Genomic DNA, 15,644 nt, shown 5'->3' with positions numbered 1-15,644 from the left:
AATCAGTGGCCTTTTCTGACTCACTGCAAATACTTGGAAGTCATTGCCTTTCCCATCCACATGTAATTTTAAAGTTGCAGCTCAGTCAAAAGGGACCAGACTTGTTTTCTGCTGGCATTTGATGCAGAGCAGTGCAGGAGGACAAAAGTGCCTTTGTTGGCCTGATTTCTGTGCTGTTGCTGTTTTGGTTACCATCTTGATTAAGTGTTTTGTTGAGACAATCAAAACTGAGTCTTCCGTTCACTGAAAATGAGCACAGTGCCTGTGAAATGTGGTTTGTGTATCAAGAAGTAGGAGTATCTGCTTTTCATCAGGAAGAGTCGCAAATTCCAAATTCAATCAGGGAGTCAAGATAAATGTCAAGAACAGAATATGAAATTTACAATTAAATTATCAATGGGAAAAAAATCTGTTAAGAATGATTATTCAACTTTGAATTCTTCCAGCCTAGAAACATTTGTCTTTGTAGCTGGGCACTGAACTATTAGTCTCATTCCCTACTTGATTGGACCTTCTTTTCTCTTTGTTCATGAGGATATAAATTAGTCACAGTGTTCAACCTGTTATCTGACATGCTTATGACTCAGGTTTTCTTCCTTAACTCTTTTTAAAGTATGGAGGAAACACTAGGGGAAAGTTTACATCCATGACATTTACTAGAAAATGTTGGAATGAGAAAATTGTGTGAAACAATAGCAATTATAATGAAACAATGGGCCTTTTGAATGCAAAATAGCAAAGGAAGCTTATGTGCCTGTTTTTCATATCCCAAACACCATATGTGTATAATCCGTTTGGTTTTTTTCTTGTCCTCCTCATTTTCCCATTAAGAATGGAGATCTAATTCAGGATGAAATTCAAAATCTTAAAAGGAGACCAGTCTTGGATTCACTCAGAAGCAGAGCTACTCAAACTCCAGCTGTGCTGCTACATGCTGAAGAGTCTGGTATGCAAACAAAATGGAGTTTTTGCTTTCATTTATGTGCAATTAAAATGAAGATGATTTCATTCATGAGGTGTGCATGACTTAGAAGGTGTAAAACCTTCAAAAAACCTCCTAATTTGTAACCTGTGTCTTGGGAAGGTGAAACAATAACTGGGGTACTTTGCATGTCCTGGATGAAGTATAGTGTTCAGGAATGATGTGCAGCAGATTTGCTTTTCAGATCAAACAATGTGAAAGCTCTGATCTTGATAAATTGTATCAGGTAAATTCTTCCAACATAAATTAATGGGAATTTTATAGCAAATTTCTGTATATGCAAATGCAGATGTGCACTGAATAATTTCAGCCTCTAGGTTTAACCCAATAAGTTTTCACCTGCCCACCATAATGAGATGTATTTTCCATTTTTAAATACTTTGAGAACTGGAAAGGCCAACCCCCAAATAGACTTTATTTTAGAGCTCAATATTTGTGTTTTCTTGTGAAGTTTGTTTTTTTATTAAATGTTGAGCTTTTGTCTGTATCATTGGTAGTGTATGCTGCTGGTAAAGAAGTTAATTTTGACTATGCTCTCACTAAAATATTTCTCTGTTCAAAACATCTCTTCAGATGTTTTCAAGTTTGTTTTTTATGCAACTGTCTGGGAGTGACATTACATTTTTCCAGTGCTTTACCATAACAGAAACACCAGGATGTAGTCATGATGGACTAAAGCAGATGGAGGAGCTACCAGAAGAATCTGTACCAGTCTGGGAAGGCAATTCCAGTGCCTTTGTGAAAGTTGCTGGTCTAGCTGAGGCTGAGGAGGTGAGAAAAATAGAAATTTGAGATAGAGTGAAGAGCTGGTGCATTTAAAGTTGAAGTAGCTTTATCCCATAGCTACTAGAGATGCTATACAGGATGAATACAGGTGTGCAGTAAGAAAATGATTGACTTACTTAAACCTTATTTGTATCATTATTGTCATTGCAAATCTTTAAATAATTTGAAACTCTTTGTATGGAAATATTTTTTCTCATCTGTGTGTAATCAAGTATTTTATGGATGAAGTAAAGAATAAATTATGATTAGCAACATACCTAAGCCTATATATTTCAGCTTGAAACATTTCTCATTTGCTATCACCAGGTCACCCTTGGAACAGAGAGGGCAGGTACTCTAGAAGATAGTTTCACTTTGTTTGGGTGTCCCCCAGTTTGTCATGCAGCAGGACTGCTTTCCCCTTACTCTGAGAAGTTATCTGATGATGAGACAAGTAAGAAAACCAAAGGTGAAGAAACCATTTTTCTGTTGAAGGAACAAGCTATAACTCTACCAGCAAAGACATTCCCTGCTTCTGTGGTTGAAGCCTTGATGAGGAAGAAGCTCCAGCTTACTTGGTTCAAACCTGAAAGCTGCCACTCATCAGCTGTCACCACTGTGGAGAAAGTGAGGAGTGCGAGTTTCTGTGAGGCAAATACTAGTCTTTGGTCTGCTGGCCTCTGTGTTGTTGCAGAAGGGGGATTTTATGACAAAGTTCCTGCACTTCTTCATAGAAAGTTGCCTTCCACTGCGACTGAAATTTTCACAGCATGTCTAGAAAAATACAACATGGAAAAACATTGGGAAAACAAGCAAATTCTGCCAAAAAGCCTAAGTGAAAATAGATGTCTGGATAAAATTGTTGATGATGAAAAGTATCACCAAAAATTCTCTAGAGAGAGAGCTAAAGGAGAAGAAATACAGACTGAGAAATCCCAACCACAACTGGTGACCTGCGTTCTTGAGGAAAGTTCTGAATTTTTACATAAAATTGAATTTATCAGGCCTGAGAAGCAAGGAATGGAAGCCAAAGAGAGACTAGGTAGTATACAGGATGTCCAAAGTTTGTCTCTTGATTTTAAAGACTTAAAGAAGTATTTTGAAGGGAGTCTTGAACTAATGGAGAAAGAAGAAAACATCTCAGAGAACTGCATCTCTGATGTGAATAGAAGATATAATGGAGAAGATATAGTTGAAATGGAAGAGAAAGGAGTGCAAGCTCAGAAACCAACTCACCAAACGAACCCCTCCAGCAATATTGGTGTGAAAGAAAAGAAAGACCAGACCTTGGGACTATGTGAACCAAATGAGAAGAATTTCTCATATGAAAAAATAGCTGCTGAAAACGTGCAATATGCATACTCTCAGAATTTCTTTTGGTCAGATGAAGAGAGGTATCCACTAAAATTACTGTTTCCTGTGCAGGAGAGTGTTGTGTGCCTAGGCAAACTATTCCTGCCAGGGAGCAGTTTTTATGAGTGTTTCTGTCATCTGTCACCACTTGAAGCCTGTAATGAACCTAATGTGAAAATATCTGTACTGGAAAAAGCAGTGGCTGTGTGTTCTCACAGGATATTTCTACTCATGCAAGAGAATGAAAATTATTCCAAAAAAGTCTATATATTAAAACAGGAGAATGAGAGATATGCTCAAATGATGTGTGCTCTGGAAGAGGAGATGGATGCATATTTTCAGTACATTTTAGCAGCAGATGAAGCTAACGTTGTTTCATTCCAAAACTTACTTAATGAGAAAGAGGTTTCTGGTGGATGTTACAGTAACTTATCAGAAGAAAACACCATGACCCCAGAAACATTTTTAGTTAAAACTTTCTCTAAGAACCTCCCATGTATTGAAGAGAAAAATAGGAATTCTGAAAAAGACTCATCGACAATTGCATCAAATAAACTTTCCAGGAGTGTTCTATCCCTGAAGGGAAGGAAAGTGAGGTATTTCCAGCTGCTTTCTGACCTAAAAGAAGAAAGAAGCAGATGCTTCAAAGAAATAGCTAAATTATTACAAGACAAGGAGAACTATGTAGCAAAATGCAATGAATTAATACAGGAGAGAGAGGAAAATTTACAAAGAATAGCTCTTTCAGAGCGTGAAAAAGAAACTTTGTTGGGACATTTAGCAGAGATAAAGTGTGAGCAAGACAAATACAAGACCTTGGTTTCAAAACTCCAAGACTGCAAAACCAGCTGTTATAAAAAAATTTCTGATTTACAGGAGGAAAAATATGTACTGAAAAGAGAGATAGACAGAATCAAGAAAGAAACTTCAGAGCGGCTAGATGAATTTCAGAAAGCAAATACAAACTTTATTTTAGAAAATAAAAAATTGAAAGAATTAGTGTCTTCTTTGGGTTTCACCTATGAAGAGCTGAGAAAAGAGAAAAGTTTGGGAACAAAGAAAAAGATAGTAAAAGAAGAAAGTCAGCAACATGGTCTTAAGCCAAAGAAATTTGAAACAGTGTGCAGTGTAACGCAAACTGAAGAAGAAGGAGTTCTGGTTATAAATCCTTCAAACTATTTCCCTGGGAAGGAGGTAAATAATAACAGGAAGGAGTGTTATGAAGCAGTATCTTCTAAGGAAAGGGGGAGATATAAAAGTCATTTGGAGGACAAAGCTGAATTAATTTTTAATGCAGAAAATGTCCTAACCTCCCACATGCTGGAGAGGTGCTAAAGTTAACTCTGAAATAGAAGGCAAAATGCCAGAGAATATTTTTCTGAATATTGTGTTAAAGAATTTTAAAGTGATACAGCAAACTAGACATTTAAAAATAATGCTGATAAGAATACATTGTTATGGCATTTTTTAAAATTATTTATCTTATTGTAAAATTAAAAGCTTTTATGAGAAGCTTTTACTTCTAACCAGAAGTTCTCCTACCAGAAGAAGAAAACTTCTGTTATAATGGTGAAAACATCATGTCTTAATGCAAAGTGCACATATGTTCATTTACTAACTGGTCTTCTAATAGGGTCTGATTTTTTTATTGTTTTGATACATATGAAACACATACCTAAAGACAGCATTTTTACTCATGATGGATTTCTCATCCATGTTTTTCCTATGTAGTCATGTATCTTACACCACAGTGAATTTCTGTGGAGATTACTATGTTCTTGCAAATGCAGAATTATTACTTCAGTTGAGAATAAACAACAGGGAAATATTTATGTCTAATAACTTGATTTTATGCAAATATTTTTTAGTAATTTAGGAGGAAACCATCTATTGCTCTATAAACATCTATGTGCCATTTTGTACAGGGGAGAGAAGTCACGTCTTTCTGTTGTCTTTCCAGGGCAACATATTTGAAAGCTACAGTACAATGAAAGAGCAAGTTGAAAAGGCAAAAGAAGAATTAAAAATACAGCAAAAGGAATTAGAAAAATCAAAAAAAGAGGTAACATTCTACTCTATTGTACTTCTGAGGACCAGATTTGTTTTCCCTCATGTTTTCTTTCATGGATGTTCTTCTTTCTTTTACGAAACACAAAAGTTTCTGATCTGCAGAACCAAAATGTACTTCTTTGATCTTTAAGTGATGAACTGCACAGCCGCTCTTGATTGGCCAGAACATTCAAGTGAAGCATTCCTGCAGCACACTTTGACAGAAGCTGAGTGCTTAATAAAGGCACACAGAACAAACTACCTGCTGTTCCCATGTCTGGGCAGTCCCTCCCCATCACTGGGAATATGGAGGAGCAGAAGCCAGTAGAAGCACTGAGAAGTAGTTTTTTTTGAATGAGAAGCTAAATCATATAAAATCTGACATTGTCCAGGGGTTTTGCTTCTTCCAGTGGTGTTTCAGAGCATTTGCACTGCTCCTTCTCTCGACAGCTGTGTAGTAAACACTGAGTCCAACACCACCTACTTGGAGACTTGTTTGGGTGGTTAGTCCTGTGCTTGGGTGAAGTAAATCTGCAGTTTGAACACCAAGCGAGGAAGCTTTCAGTGTTGTGCCTTTTCGAATGCACTGGCTTTCACATTCCTATTTTTTATTAATCAATCTCCACTCTATGCATATCTAAGAAGAATGTATTGCTTTTATGGCAAGTGTATATTTGTGGGACTGTTTCATGCAGTAACAGTCATTGCTCAGACTCCCTGTGGACAAACCACTGGCAGCCAGAGGTGTGTTGAGTATGCTAAAGAGCAGTAGGGTTACCATGGTGGGTGTACAAAATGATTGTCCTTTGATAGCTGCTTTGTAAGACTTCCCAGCATTAAGGTAAGGCAACTAGAATGAAGGGGAAGATTTGGATGAGTGATGGGTGGTTAAGGAAAGGACTTCTGACCTTGCAATTTGAACATGAACAGATAATTTTATTTTTATTTATTTTGTAATTAGCTTGGGTCCTTCTAATCCTTTCATGCATTCCTTACTATAAGGAAATTGTGTATTTCAGTACTTTCCTCAGTTTAGTTAAAATAATTTGAAGTCTTCACTTTTAGGAGGAGAAATGATTCATCATATGAGGGAAAGAGCTTGCTGTCAGGAACCCAGCTGAGCTACTGAGGTGTTTGTTTGTGGTTTTTGGTTTCAGTTGTTTGTTGGGTTTTTTTTGGTTTTTTTTTTTCAAAACTACAGTTAATGTGTATTGGTTGAATGAAAGCACCCTAGAGAAAATTAAAAGGTGAAGATAAGGGCTTTTTTTTTCTTTCTTTGCATTTTTCATTTTTGACATTTTTGTCTTCATTCTCTTGCTGAAACAAAAACTCAACACTGTGCCATCTCCTAAGGAGAAAATTAACTCTTTCCCAGCTGAAACCAGGACATATTTCTCAGGAAGATGTTTTCCCCCTCAGCTGATAAAATCTTTATTTTCATTTTTCTCTGAGGGCTTTGAAATATGTAATCTCTGAAATTATGTGTGCATACAGCACTGATTCTTTTAACTTTTTTCAGAATGCTCACAGTACCTTCAAGTTCAGAAATAAATTTAATTAGTATTTTCTGCATAGCTCTAGTGAGTTCCATAGGACTTATTTCTAGAATCATATTAATTTCTTATAAGATTGTAGTGTATTGTGTAATTCCATTTATTTTAATCAATTTATAACAATTCAAACACTGTGATGGGGAGATCAGCCTCAAATCCATGGCTGTAAGCGGGTATTGAAAAATGATACTGCTGCTGGACTAATTATACTCAGCAATTTTTTACTTTTTTGTTCTTCCTGTTAGGCTCAGAAGTGGTACAGAGAACTTGGTTTTGCTGAAACAAGGTACGAAGAAATCAAGACTCGTTTGATGCAGGTTCTCACAGAATTAGACCGCCTTAAACAAGAAGCTGGGGACAAAATGCTGGGAAAGCAGCACTGCAAATTAATGGTATGTATGCAAATGGAATGGAGGAAAGCGTATTCCTTGGAAGAACCACTCATTATTGTTATTGGGGATAAACTGGAAGCAAATCTGGAGCCCCTAGAGCCATTGGAGCTATAAATTTGAAAGATATTATACAGGGTAGACCATCTGTCTACAGGGTAGTCCAGGGTCTGGGCTCTGCATGAGCATTGTAAACACCTCACATTTTTTTTTATGCCACTTGATATGCTATCTTTAGCCAAAGTCATTTTCAGGTGACCTTAATGAGAGGTGGTGGAGGAGTCTCCAGTGTTTCCAGTGTTTGGACTTTCTGCCCTGATTTCAGGCCTTCTAACCCTGATTGTTAGATTTGGACAGGCAAAATGATCCGTGATGCCAGGCACTTTGTTGAGTAACTTCCACTGCCAGTGAACAGATGGTGTGGATTAATGGGGAGTCAAAGTCTTTAATAGATGCATGTGGCCCAAGTATGTATCCCCAAAATCCAGGAAATCTTTCTGTCACATGGAGGAAAGTCTCATTGGAATGTGCTTATATCACAGAAATTCTGGTTTTCTGTAAATGAAAGCTGTTTTAATTTTCAGGTGGTTCTCTGTCCTGATATGGGTTTATGGTTTCCACTAGAATAAAGTGTTTTATGGAAAGATTTTTAATTACTGAGTAATCTTCTGGAAGCAGCTTTCATAAAGACTTTTCAGCTAAATCTGTCCTCCTTAACTGGAAAGCTGTGAAAAAGAAATATGCAACTTCTACCAGCTGGAAAAGCACATTCCTAGCAACCTACAATATTTGCAAATTCTGTTTGAATAGGTTAGTTAGATATGGCTTTGGAAGCAAATAAAAACAAATTCTGGAAAATGTAATGATTCTGGGATTGGTTCAGTTGCCTAAAGGTTGCTGTTTATCCTAGTCAAAGACCTCAAGGCATCCTGGCTGAGGGTGTAGTTGTCCTCCTGGAAGTCCTGTGCAGTTATTTCATGTTAACTTATACACCCTACGTGGCACTGGAGGCTGATGTTTAAACAACTGAATTTTGGCTGTTAATTGAAAAGGAAGCACAGATTTTTCATATCATTGTGATGTATTGGCATGTAGAATATTGAAACAACAGAATCTATTTCAAGCAAGAAGAAACTCCCAAATTGTTTGAAAATAAAAAGAAATGTATCATGATGATCTGTTTAAACTAGCAATTAAGATTTTGGGGGCGTTTTTGGCCAATGGAGCTTTAATAATTTTGTTTGGTGAGAGTTCGGGGAAATTATCGTTTATTCTATTGGTCAATGAAGTAAGCTGTTAATTATTTCTATTACTCACATGGGAATAAAATTCATTAACCTTGACAGATTGTTTTTACACTGGAAAAAGTGCAGGACAGCCTTTCTCTGAAAAAACCTGCTACTTCTAAATGCCTTGAATAAAGTTTTCAAGTTAGCGTTTATTGATCAGTAGTATATATTTATGCAATATTGTGACGTTTGATTTGGATTTGACTTCTTCATAGGACTAATGTCAAGTTGCTGTATACATGTGTCTCATTCCAGGGTCAAAGATGCAGTACATGTACATCACAGAACTGGGTTTATCCCTCAGTTGCACTATTTGATGGCAGAACTAATTATCTGCATGACTCAGATCCATTATGTCTTAACCAAAGGATATTGATTTTATTGGCTCAATTTAGCAAATAGTATGATAGAAAATAGAGTAGATATATTTTAGCAAAGGTTGTGACTTTATTTCAATAATTCTCTTGTAAAATAATTTTTTTAATGTACACCAAGGTGTTGATTGGGAGTTTGTGTGAAGTTGTTAAAATATGGCCTGAGTTTTTTAGATTAAAAAAAAATGACCAAGACTTTTTGGCACAAAAAAAGGTAATGATCTACTTTTCTAGCATAATTTTATTTCCTGGGGGCAGTTTTATAGACTGGTAATCCTGTTTTTGTTTTCTATTACTTGTCACTCTTTTTTTTCCATAAGTCATCTTCAAATAGGGAATGTTTCCATTTTGTATTTAACATACTTTTGGTGTGGGAAAGAAGATGAGGTAAATACCATGTCACGGACTCATCTTCGGGCTTTTGTCACTGCAGCCCTGATCTAATCCATCTTGATGTGTCCAGCAGTTCCTATTGTTGTCTTGACACAAGAGGGAGCCAAAAAGTTTAGTACAAAGCATGCTCGACCTGCTCGAATGCCGTGCGTAGAGAACTTGCTTCATTAGGAAAGGCAGTGTGAAAATGCCATGTTTCTGTTTCTATCTGTGTTTACAGTGACATGTTGCAGGCAGAGTGATGTGATCTATCACTTAAGTTTGATGTTCCCTATGAAACTGTGCCTTCAGCGTGTTTTAGTCACCAAGGGTGTCAAAACTCGAAAGACTGTCAGGAAGCCAAGGAAAATTTAACTGTGGTGCTGTGCATCAGGGCTGAGTATTAGCTCCTCTCTCGGTTGTATCAGTTTTTGTAACCATTAAAATCAAACCATCTTCCTGCAGGTTTGGTCAGAAAGTTATATGGTTTTATCACAGTGTATCATGGGCCTGACTGGAATTTTTAGCTTAATCTTTTAGACTTGCTTATATACTGTGTTATCAGAAATCTTGACCAGTTATATGTATCAACTCAGTATTTTCTTTAATATAAGGTCACAGTAGCATAAATGTTTGTCAGGAGACTTTCTTCATCCGCTAGTTTTCCTCATTCTAAATATATATGTTTAATCTGGCAGTGTCACTTCTAGAAGCTGACCTTATGATGCTGACCATCAATCTAAAGCTCTCAGTAATCCTTTCAATCTAAGTGCATGAAATTGGGCAGAAAAAGAATTGGAGGGTGGGGGAGGAGGAGTTAATTTCAGAAGCTTCTCTTTCCACACGATGTGTACCTCCATTATTACATTTTAATATAACAAATATTTTATTTTAAAATATTTTGGAAATTTGTACTTAAAATCTGATTAGTTTTACTAATAATCTTCCAGAACAAAAATGTAGCTGTAAGAGTGGAATTTGCTGAGCTAAATATATGTAGAAAAACAAGGGATGTATTATGGAGCTTCTTGTTGGAGCAGGAGACTGGTAACTTTTGAGTTCTCTTTTTACTCATTGTGTGACAATAGATTGGTCACTTAATCTGTCTGGGCCCCAGTTTCCCCATATATTATATTATTATAATACAATACTTACCTTGAAGGAATGTTGTGAAATCCCAGTCCAACATCTACCCTCACAGGGGTCAAGTACTCATTGCTTATAAAGAGTTTTAAGATTAGTGCAAAATATTTGGGCTCATATGTCTATGAAGGTTTGAAATCAGACATTTTTTATCAGCTTTCTTGTTTTTGAGGTGCAAGGTATGTACATATATCAATTGAGAAAGTGTGTACTCTAAAACATGATTGAGAATATTTTCTTTATTTTATACATCTAATTTGAAAATCTATGTATTTTCTCTCTAGCCTGAATACAGCATGAAAGATGTCCAGGAAAAAGAGGTGAATAAAATAACCAGTATGAGATTACAGCAGCAAGTGCTGACCTTGAAAGCTCAGCTCAGGGACCAGGCTGCATTAGAAAATCAGTTTTACAACCTGCAGAATGAAGTGGAACTCCTTCAGGCTCAGCTATGTAAAAAGGTATCAGAGAGTTGTTTTCTGTGTGCTTAAACGTGAGTTTAAGATTCTACAGATTCTACCTCTTTCTTTTCAAAAGCGAGAACCAAAATAGTCTTCTGTCCTGGGAATGAGTCTGATGATAATTAAATGGTTTCCAGGCATATGAAAGTACCCCTGACTTCAGAGAAATAAGGAAAAGATATAAACTGCCTGGGTGGTCGATATTATGGAAAGATGATAGACTATCATAAAAATTCAGTCTCTGCTCTAATCCCTGTAGTGTAATGCAAGCAGTGATGCTGAAATTATTTTACAGAGCCACTTCCTTGGCTTAAATTGTCATGACTTTTAACATTCTCAAGTCTCTTCTTGCACTATATCAGATTATGAAACAGTGAGCTAGTAATAGAATTTTGATAGAGTTTTCCCTAACTTTTCTTGTTCCAGCTGCTAGGGTTATATATTAAGAGTTTCATTAACATTTCAATTAGGTGTATGAGTAGGATTTTTGGTAATTGATATAGTTATTCTGATGAGCAACCCCATGTATACACAATTACACTTACCCAAGCAGTTTTTACACTTTTACATTATATTTCACCTGGCAAACCAGTGAAGGTACATTAACATTTGTAAAGCAGCTGCCTTACTATGTGAAACTAAAGCTACTGCTGTAAGTCTGATTACAGCTACTGAACTCTTGAGTGGAAACAAATTCCTGCTAGGACTTTTTTTTCCTTAGATTTTTTCCTATTTTCTTGGAAAGTATATTTTGAAAAGGGATGAGAGTTGCCTTGTGAGCCAAAGCGGAATTGCCCATCATACTTTGAAACAGCTCATAAATGGCATTTTCTCAATAGTGTTCTTTGTTCTTCATATCCTGATGCTTCTCCTCCGTGTGTACTCTGAAACACAAGAGATTATTATCTTCTCCCTACTGGGAACAAGTTTCATCCTACTTTCTCCACATTAATCCAACTGTTCTACAATTTTGTGTTTTGTTTTGTTCTTTTTTGTTTGTTTGCTGGTGCTTTGTTTGTTTTGTTTTGTTTTGTTTTTCCTAGCCTGGTCATGTGCTGTGATTTACTTTAAACCAGCCCTGTACAGAGGGTTAGTGGCTTCCCTCAGGCATTGATTAGGATGCCTCTTAGAAGAACAAGGGTGGTAAAATGAAGTTGTTTTGTTGTGTCTGATGTCTGTAGTGATGGATGGTGCATGTCAGATAGTAGGTGAGTAAAAGGCGACATGTACTATCCGTATAAATGGACAAGTCTTAATTGTTTTATTGCATCAGCAAAATGTGTGGTTCCCTGCCTCATCAAGAATCGAATGTCTCCAGTGCAGGGACCTACTGCCAGTTCTTTTATTCTCTCAGTGCTAGTGCAATGTAGACATGCAGGGACCTACTGCCAGTTCTTTTATTCCCCCAGTGCTAGTGCAGTGTAGACATGTCTCTCCTGTTCTGCCTATTCTGATTCTCCCAACCACAATTTATTAGCTGAGAACCATATGATCTCTTTCAGCATAAATGAGTTCTCATAGAGGAGTTTTTTATGATGCACATAATATATTTAATGTAGACTTTATAGAAATACAAATTGTCAGGCAAAATGAATGCAGAGGAATCTGTATTTTATTGTCAAATAGTACTGTATAGATTCATAATGGAAGTGGATTTTATTTGGCAAGATATTGTGTTTTTACTGCAGGTAAAACCAGAAAGCAGGTTTACCATGAATAATAAACATTTTAAGTACAAGGTAAGACAAGGTCATCTGGCTCAGCCTGGTTCACCTCCTAAGAAAGGACCTGCATCAGCTGTGTTAGAGTAGAAAGTTGTTGCTGTTCACTTTTCAGAGTGGAATACACATGTGAAAAATCCCTCCTCACTTCTCTAATTTTATGTCATAGTATTGATAAGAAAAGTGAAAATTTTCCCCAAAGAATGTTTCGAAAGATTCACAAAGTAAATAGGAACACGAGTGCATAATGAAGGATATCAAGTCTTTAATGTGATGCTGCTTTGATGAAATAACCTCACTGAAATAAGGCTCCAACCAAGAACATCCAAAAGCTTTTTTAATTCATAAGACCTATGTTAATATGAGTAGGGCAGTGTTTGTGTGCCAGAGTCTATCTATGTACCACCAACTCCTTACACTGCTTCACCTTGTTTGTGATACAGGGTCACACAAATGCACAAAGTGTAGACCTCAGAGTCAGGTCTAAAACAAAGATCAAAAAACGGCCAGAATGTCTTAAAGTGATGCTTGAATAAATTAATGCAGGATATATTTCAACCTTTCAGGAAAAAGAACTTGAGAAGAGAAAGTCTGAAGTGAAGTTGACATTAGCTCCTCTGAAGGTACTGTGTTTTACTGAACGCCAGTGCAGGACCTACACAAAGGTTTGCTCACAAGTTTCTGTGCCTGTGCCTCCTGCAGTTGCCCCTAACTTAGCTGTGTGCTACTGGGCTTCAGGTTTAGGCAAGGCCTTGCTGACATTATTGTGATGGGTATTCTTCAGCCTGTCGAAAGGGGGGCCTTGCACATGGAAAGGGAACATCTCTTTTTGGTTTATCTGTGCGCACGTTTTGCTCTGGCAAAGTTCAGAGGCACCTGATGGCGTAGAAACATAGGAATACAGTCTATAGCTTTTGGTCAAAAAGTGTGAAATTACAGATCAGACACAAAATATAATCTTGCAGTCTCAACAGGGAGTGAAATCATAGAATCATAAAATGTATATGTGTTCATGCCACACAGGCTAAGCTGGCTTGCCTCACCCGAAAGTGCCGAGAAAGGAACAGTTTCATTATGAGGATGCATGGTGAATTTCACAGGAATGGAATTATTAACTTTGCATTTGATGAAGAGGTGAAAAACTTGGTGAATGACATAACCCTGACAGAGTACACGGCTGCTTTTACACCAATGTGTGATCAAGAGGTAAGTGCTTTTATTTCCTTGTAGGATCCTCATATTGAATTAAGATAGTTATTTTCAAAGTGTTTAGTGAGATTCAGAGTGTAGTTATAAAATATGTTTCATCACTTAATGTAAATATTTCTTCAAGCAAATCAGTTGGACACTTTATTGTTGTTTTGCTTAGGGTTTAAATTTCTGGAGTTTATAGCAAAATGCATCAGTGCTCCATGCAAAAAACACTTCCCTAATATTTGGACAAAGTATCTGAGTGGGTAATGCAGCACATATTCAATTTCACTTTAAATATGAATTTTACTTTTTTCCTGCACAATACATTGTCTCAGATTTCTGAAGAAATCAGGAAAAAAAGTTCTACAGTGAATCATTTTAAGTTTTAAGTCAGTGAACATTTGTATTTGAAAGGGAGTTAGTCACTTGTGTTGTGTTGTGGGAGAAAAGTGGGATGTACCATTTCAACCTGGTTCTGTTCAACATTGTCATTAATAGCTTGGATGTTGGGAATATACTTCCTAATCTTGGAGTAGCACGTACTTGAAGACATTCTTAAGGACAGGAATCTGAATCTGGAAATCTGAAGAAACAGGAATTCCCTTGCAATATTTCAGTAACCATCATCAAATTCTATTTTTCCTTATGATTTTCTGTTTCTTATTATTTTAAACAAAGCCTGCAAAAGTAGCCAAACAATATTTCATAATGTTTGTGTCAAACATACTTAAGTAGAATCTTACTGGTTAAAAGTGGGGAAATACTGTATGTTACACATTTTTATAATATTGGGTGCCTACCACAGCAGAACAGAATACAGGTTCATACCATATTTTGTACTTCAGCTAGCACAGGGCACTGCAAAATAAGCACATAAAAATAATTTATCTTAATGACACTAACATTTTTCATCAACAGAAGTAAGGATGCTTAAGATGGGCATATAGTATAGTAAATTTTTCTGATTATTTTTCTGATTATTTTATATTTTTACACACTGAGTGGTATTCTGTATCATGCTGCCAATGCTTATCCTTACAGTGTTATAAAGTGTTGCAAGCTAACACTCAGTTGTATGTGTTCCTGTGGCAAGAAGTAATTTAACTGTATGTTAAGGGAAAAGGTAGATTGGTTCCTGGTTGCAGGATGGGACAGCACTCTGTGCCTGTGTCTCCTTTGAGTACCTCCAGTTTGGATCTACCACTGTCTCACCTAAGCTCACACTGCACAGGAGTGTTTTAGGTGACAGTAGTTAGTAACTCATCTGTCAGAAGGGAATCAGTACTGCACTGCCTTCAGACATGTTCTCAGACCATGTTCTCAGATATTGCTGTGATAGATGAGCATTAGTAAAGCTTCCCAATACAGTAAATATCAAAATATTTTGCACACACACTATCTCCCTCAATGTCTAATTATCACAAAACTTAGCAGGCCCAACGGGAGAGAATTAGATTGAATCTATATTCTAAGAGCCAGTGAGCTCATTTGCAATATAGGGCCCCACATTAAATTCATTGCTTCAGTAGATATTTAACTATTCATAGAAAGTGGTGCACAGACCCCTTCCCATAGAATCCAGCACCATAGTGGTCAGAGGGATTCAAGCCTGGGTTTTTGATCAGGCAGGGAACAGACTGGCTCTTGCTGGACACCTCAACACTGAGCCTCAGACCACTCTGGTCTGTGGTAAGTAAATCCACATGTAACAAGGGAAATCTTTCCTGCCAAGGAAGAGCTGTATGGTCCCATGAAAACTGTATGTTTCTATGGATCAGGTTTGCAATGGAAAATACTTCAATGAGAAAATGTCCAAGTTTCACTACTACTAATTTAATAATGGTTACAATGAAAAAAATAGAAAAGAGAGACTGTTTCTATTCATGTGATACATTCCTTTGGTTTAAAAAATCTGGTACTGAATTCTGTAGACATATGTTAAAATGAACTGACTTTTCATCTTTGAGGCTTCACTTCTTGCTTTCAAGTCTTATTCTCA

At 36.7% G+C, this 15,644-nt stretch overlaps 1 protein-coding gene across 9 annotated transcripts in view; it reads left to right on the top strand.

The window, feature by feature from the left end:
- The window catches only part of CUNH4orf50 (chromosome unknown C4orf50 homolog), an 87,890-nt gene that overhangs the window by 13,075 nt on the left and 59,171 nt on the right, over nt 1-15,644 (top strand). For 7 of the 9 annotated variants that reach the window (XM_017824515.1, XM_017824508.1, XM_017824509.1 and 4 more), the window contains 8 exons: nt 832-946; nt 1,629-1,753; nt 2,075-4,294; nt 5,061-5,162; nt 6,948-7,094; nt 10,554-10,730; nt 13,018-13,074; nt 13,475-13,657. In XM_017824515.1, the coding sequence (XP_017680004.1) occupies nt 832-946; nt 1,629-1,753; nt 2,075-4,294; nt 5,061-5,162; nt 6,948-7,094; nt 10,554-10,730; nt 13,018-13,074; nt 13,475-13,657 (3,126 nt within the window). Of the gene's footprint in view, nt 1-831; nt 947-1,612; nt 1,754-2,074; nt 4,295-5,060; nt 5,163-6,947; nt 7,095-10,553; nt 10,731-13,017; nt 13,075-13,474; nt 13,658-15,644 lie in introns of all 9 variants that reach the window. The other 2 variants (XM_017824517.1, XM_017824513.1) reach the window with 2 other exon arrangements.

The sequence above is a fragment of the Lepidothrix coronata genome, unplaced genomic scaffold (assembly GCF_001604755.1).
Source record: "Lepidothrix coronata isolate B3197 unplaced genomic scaffold, Lepidothrix_coronata-1.0 Scaffold111, whole genome shotgun sequence".
In the NCBI taxonomy this organism is placed as follows: domain Eukaryota; kingdom Metazoa; phylum Chordata; class Aves; order Passeriformes; family Pipridae; genus Lepidothrix; species Lepidothrix coronata.
The sequence above is the reverse complement of the archived record's forward strand: the minus strand, read 5'-3'. Positions and strand labels throughout refer to the sequence as shown.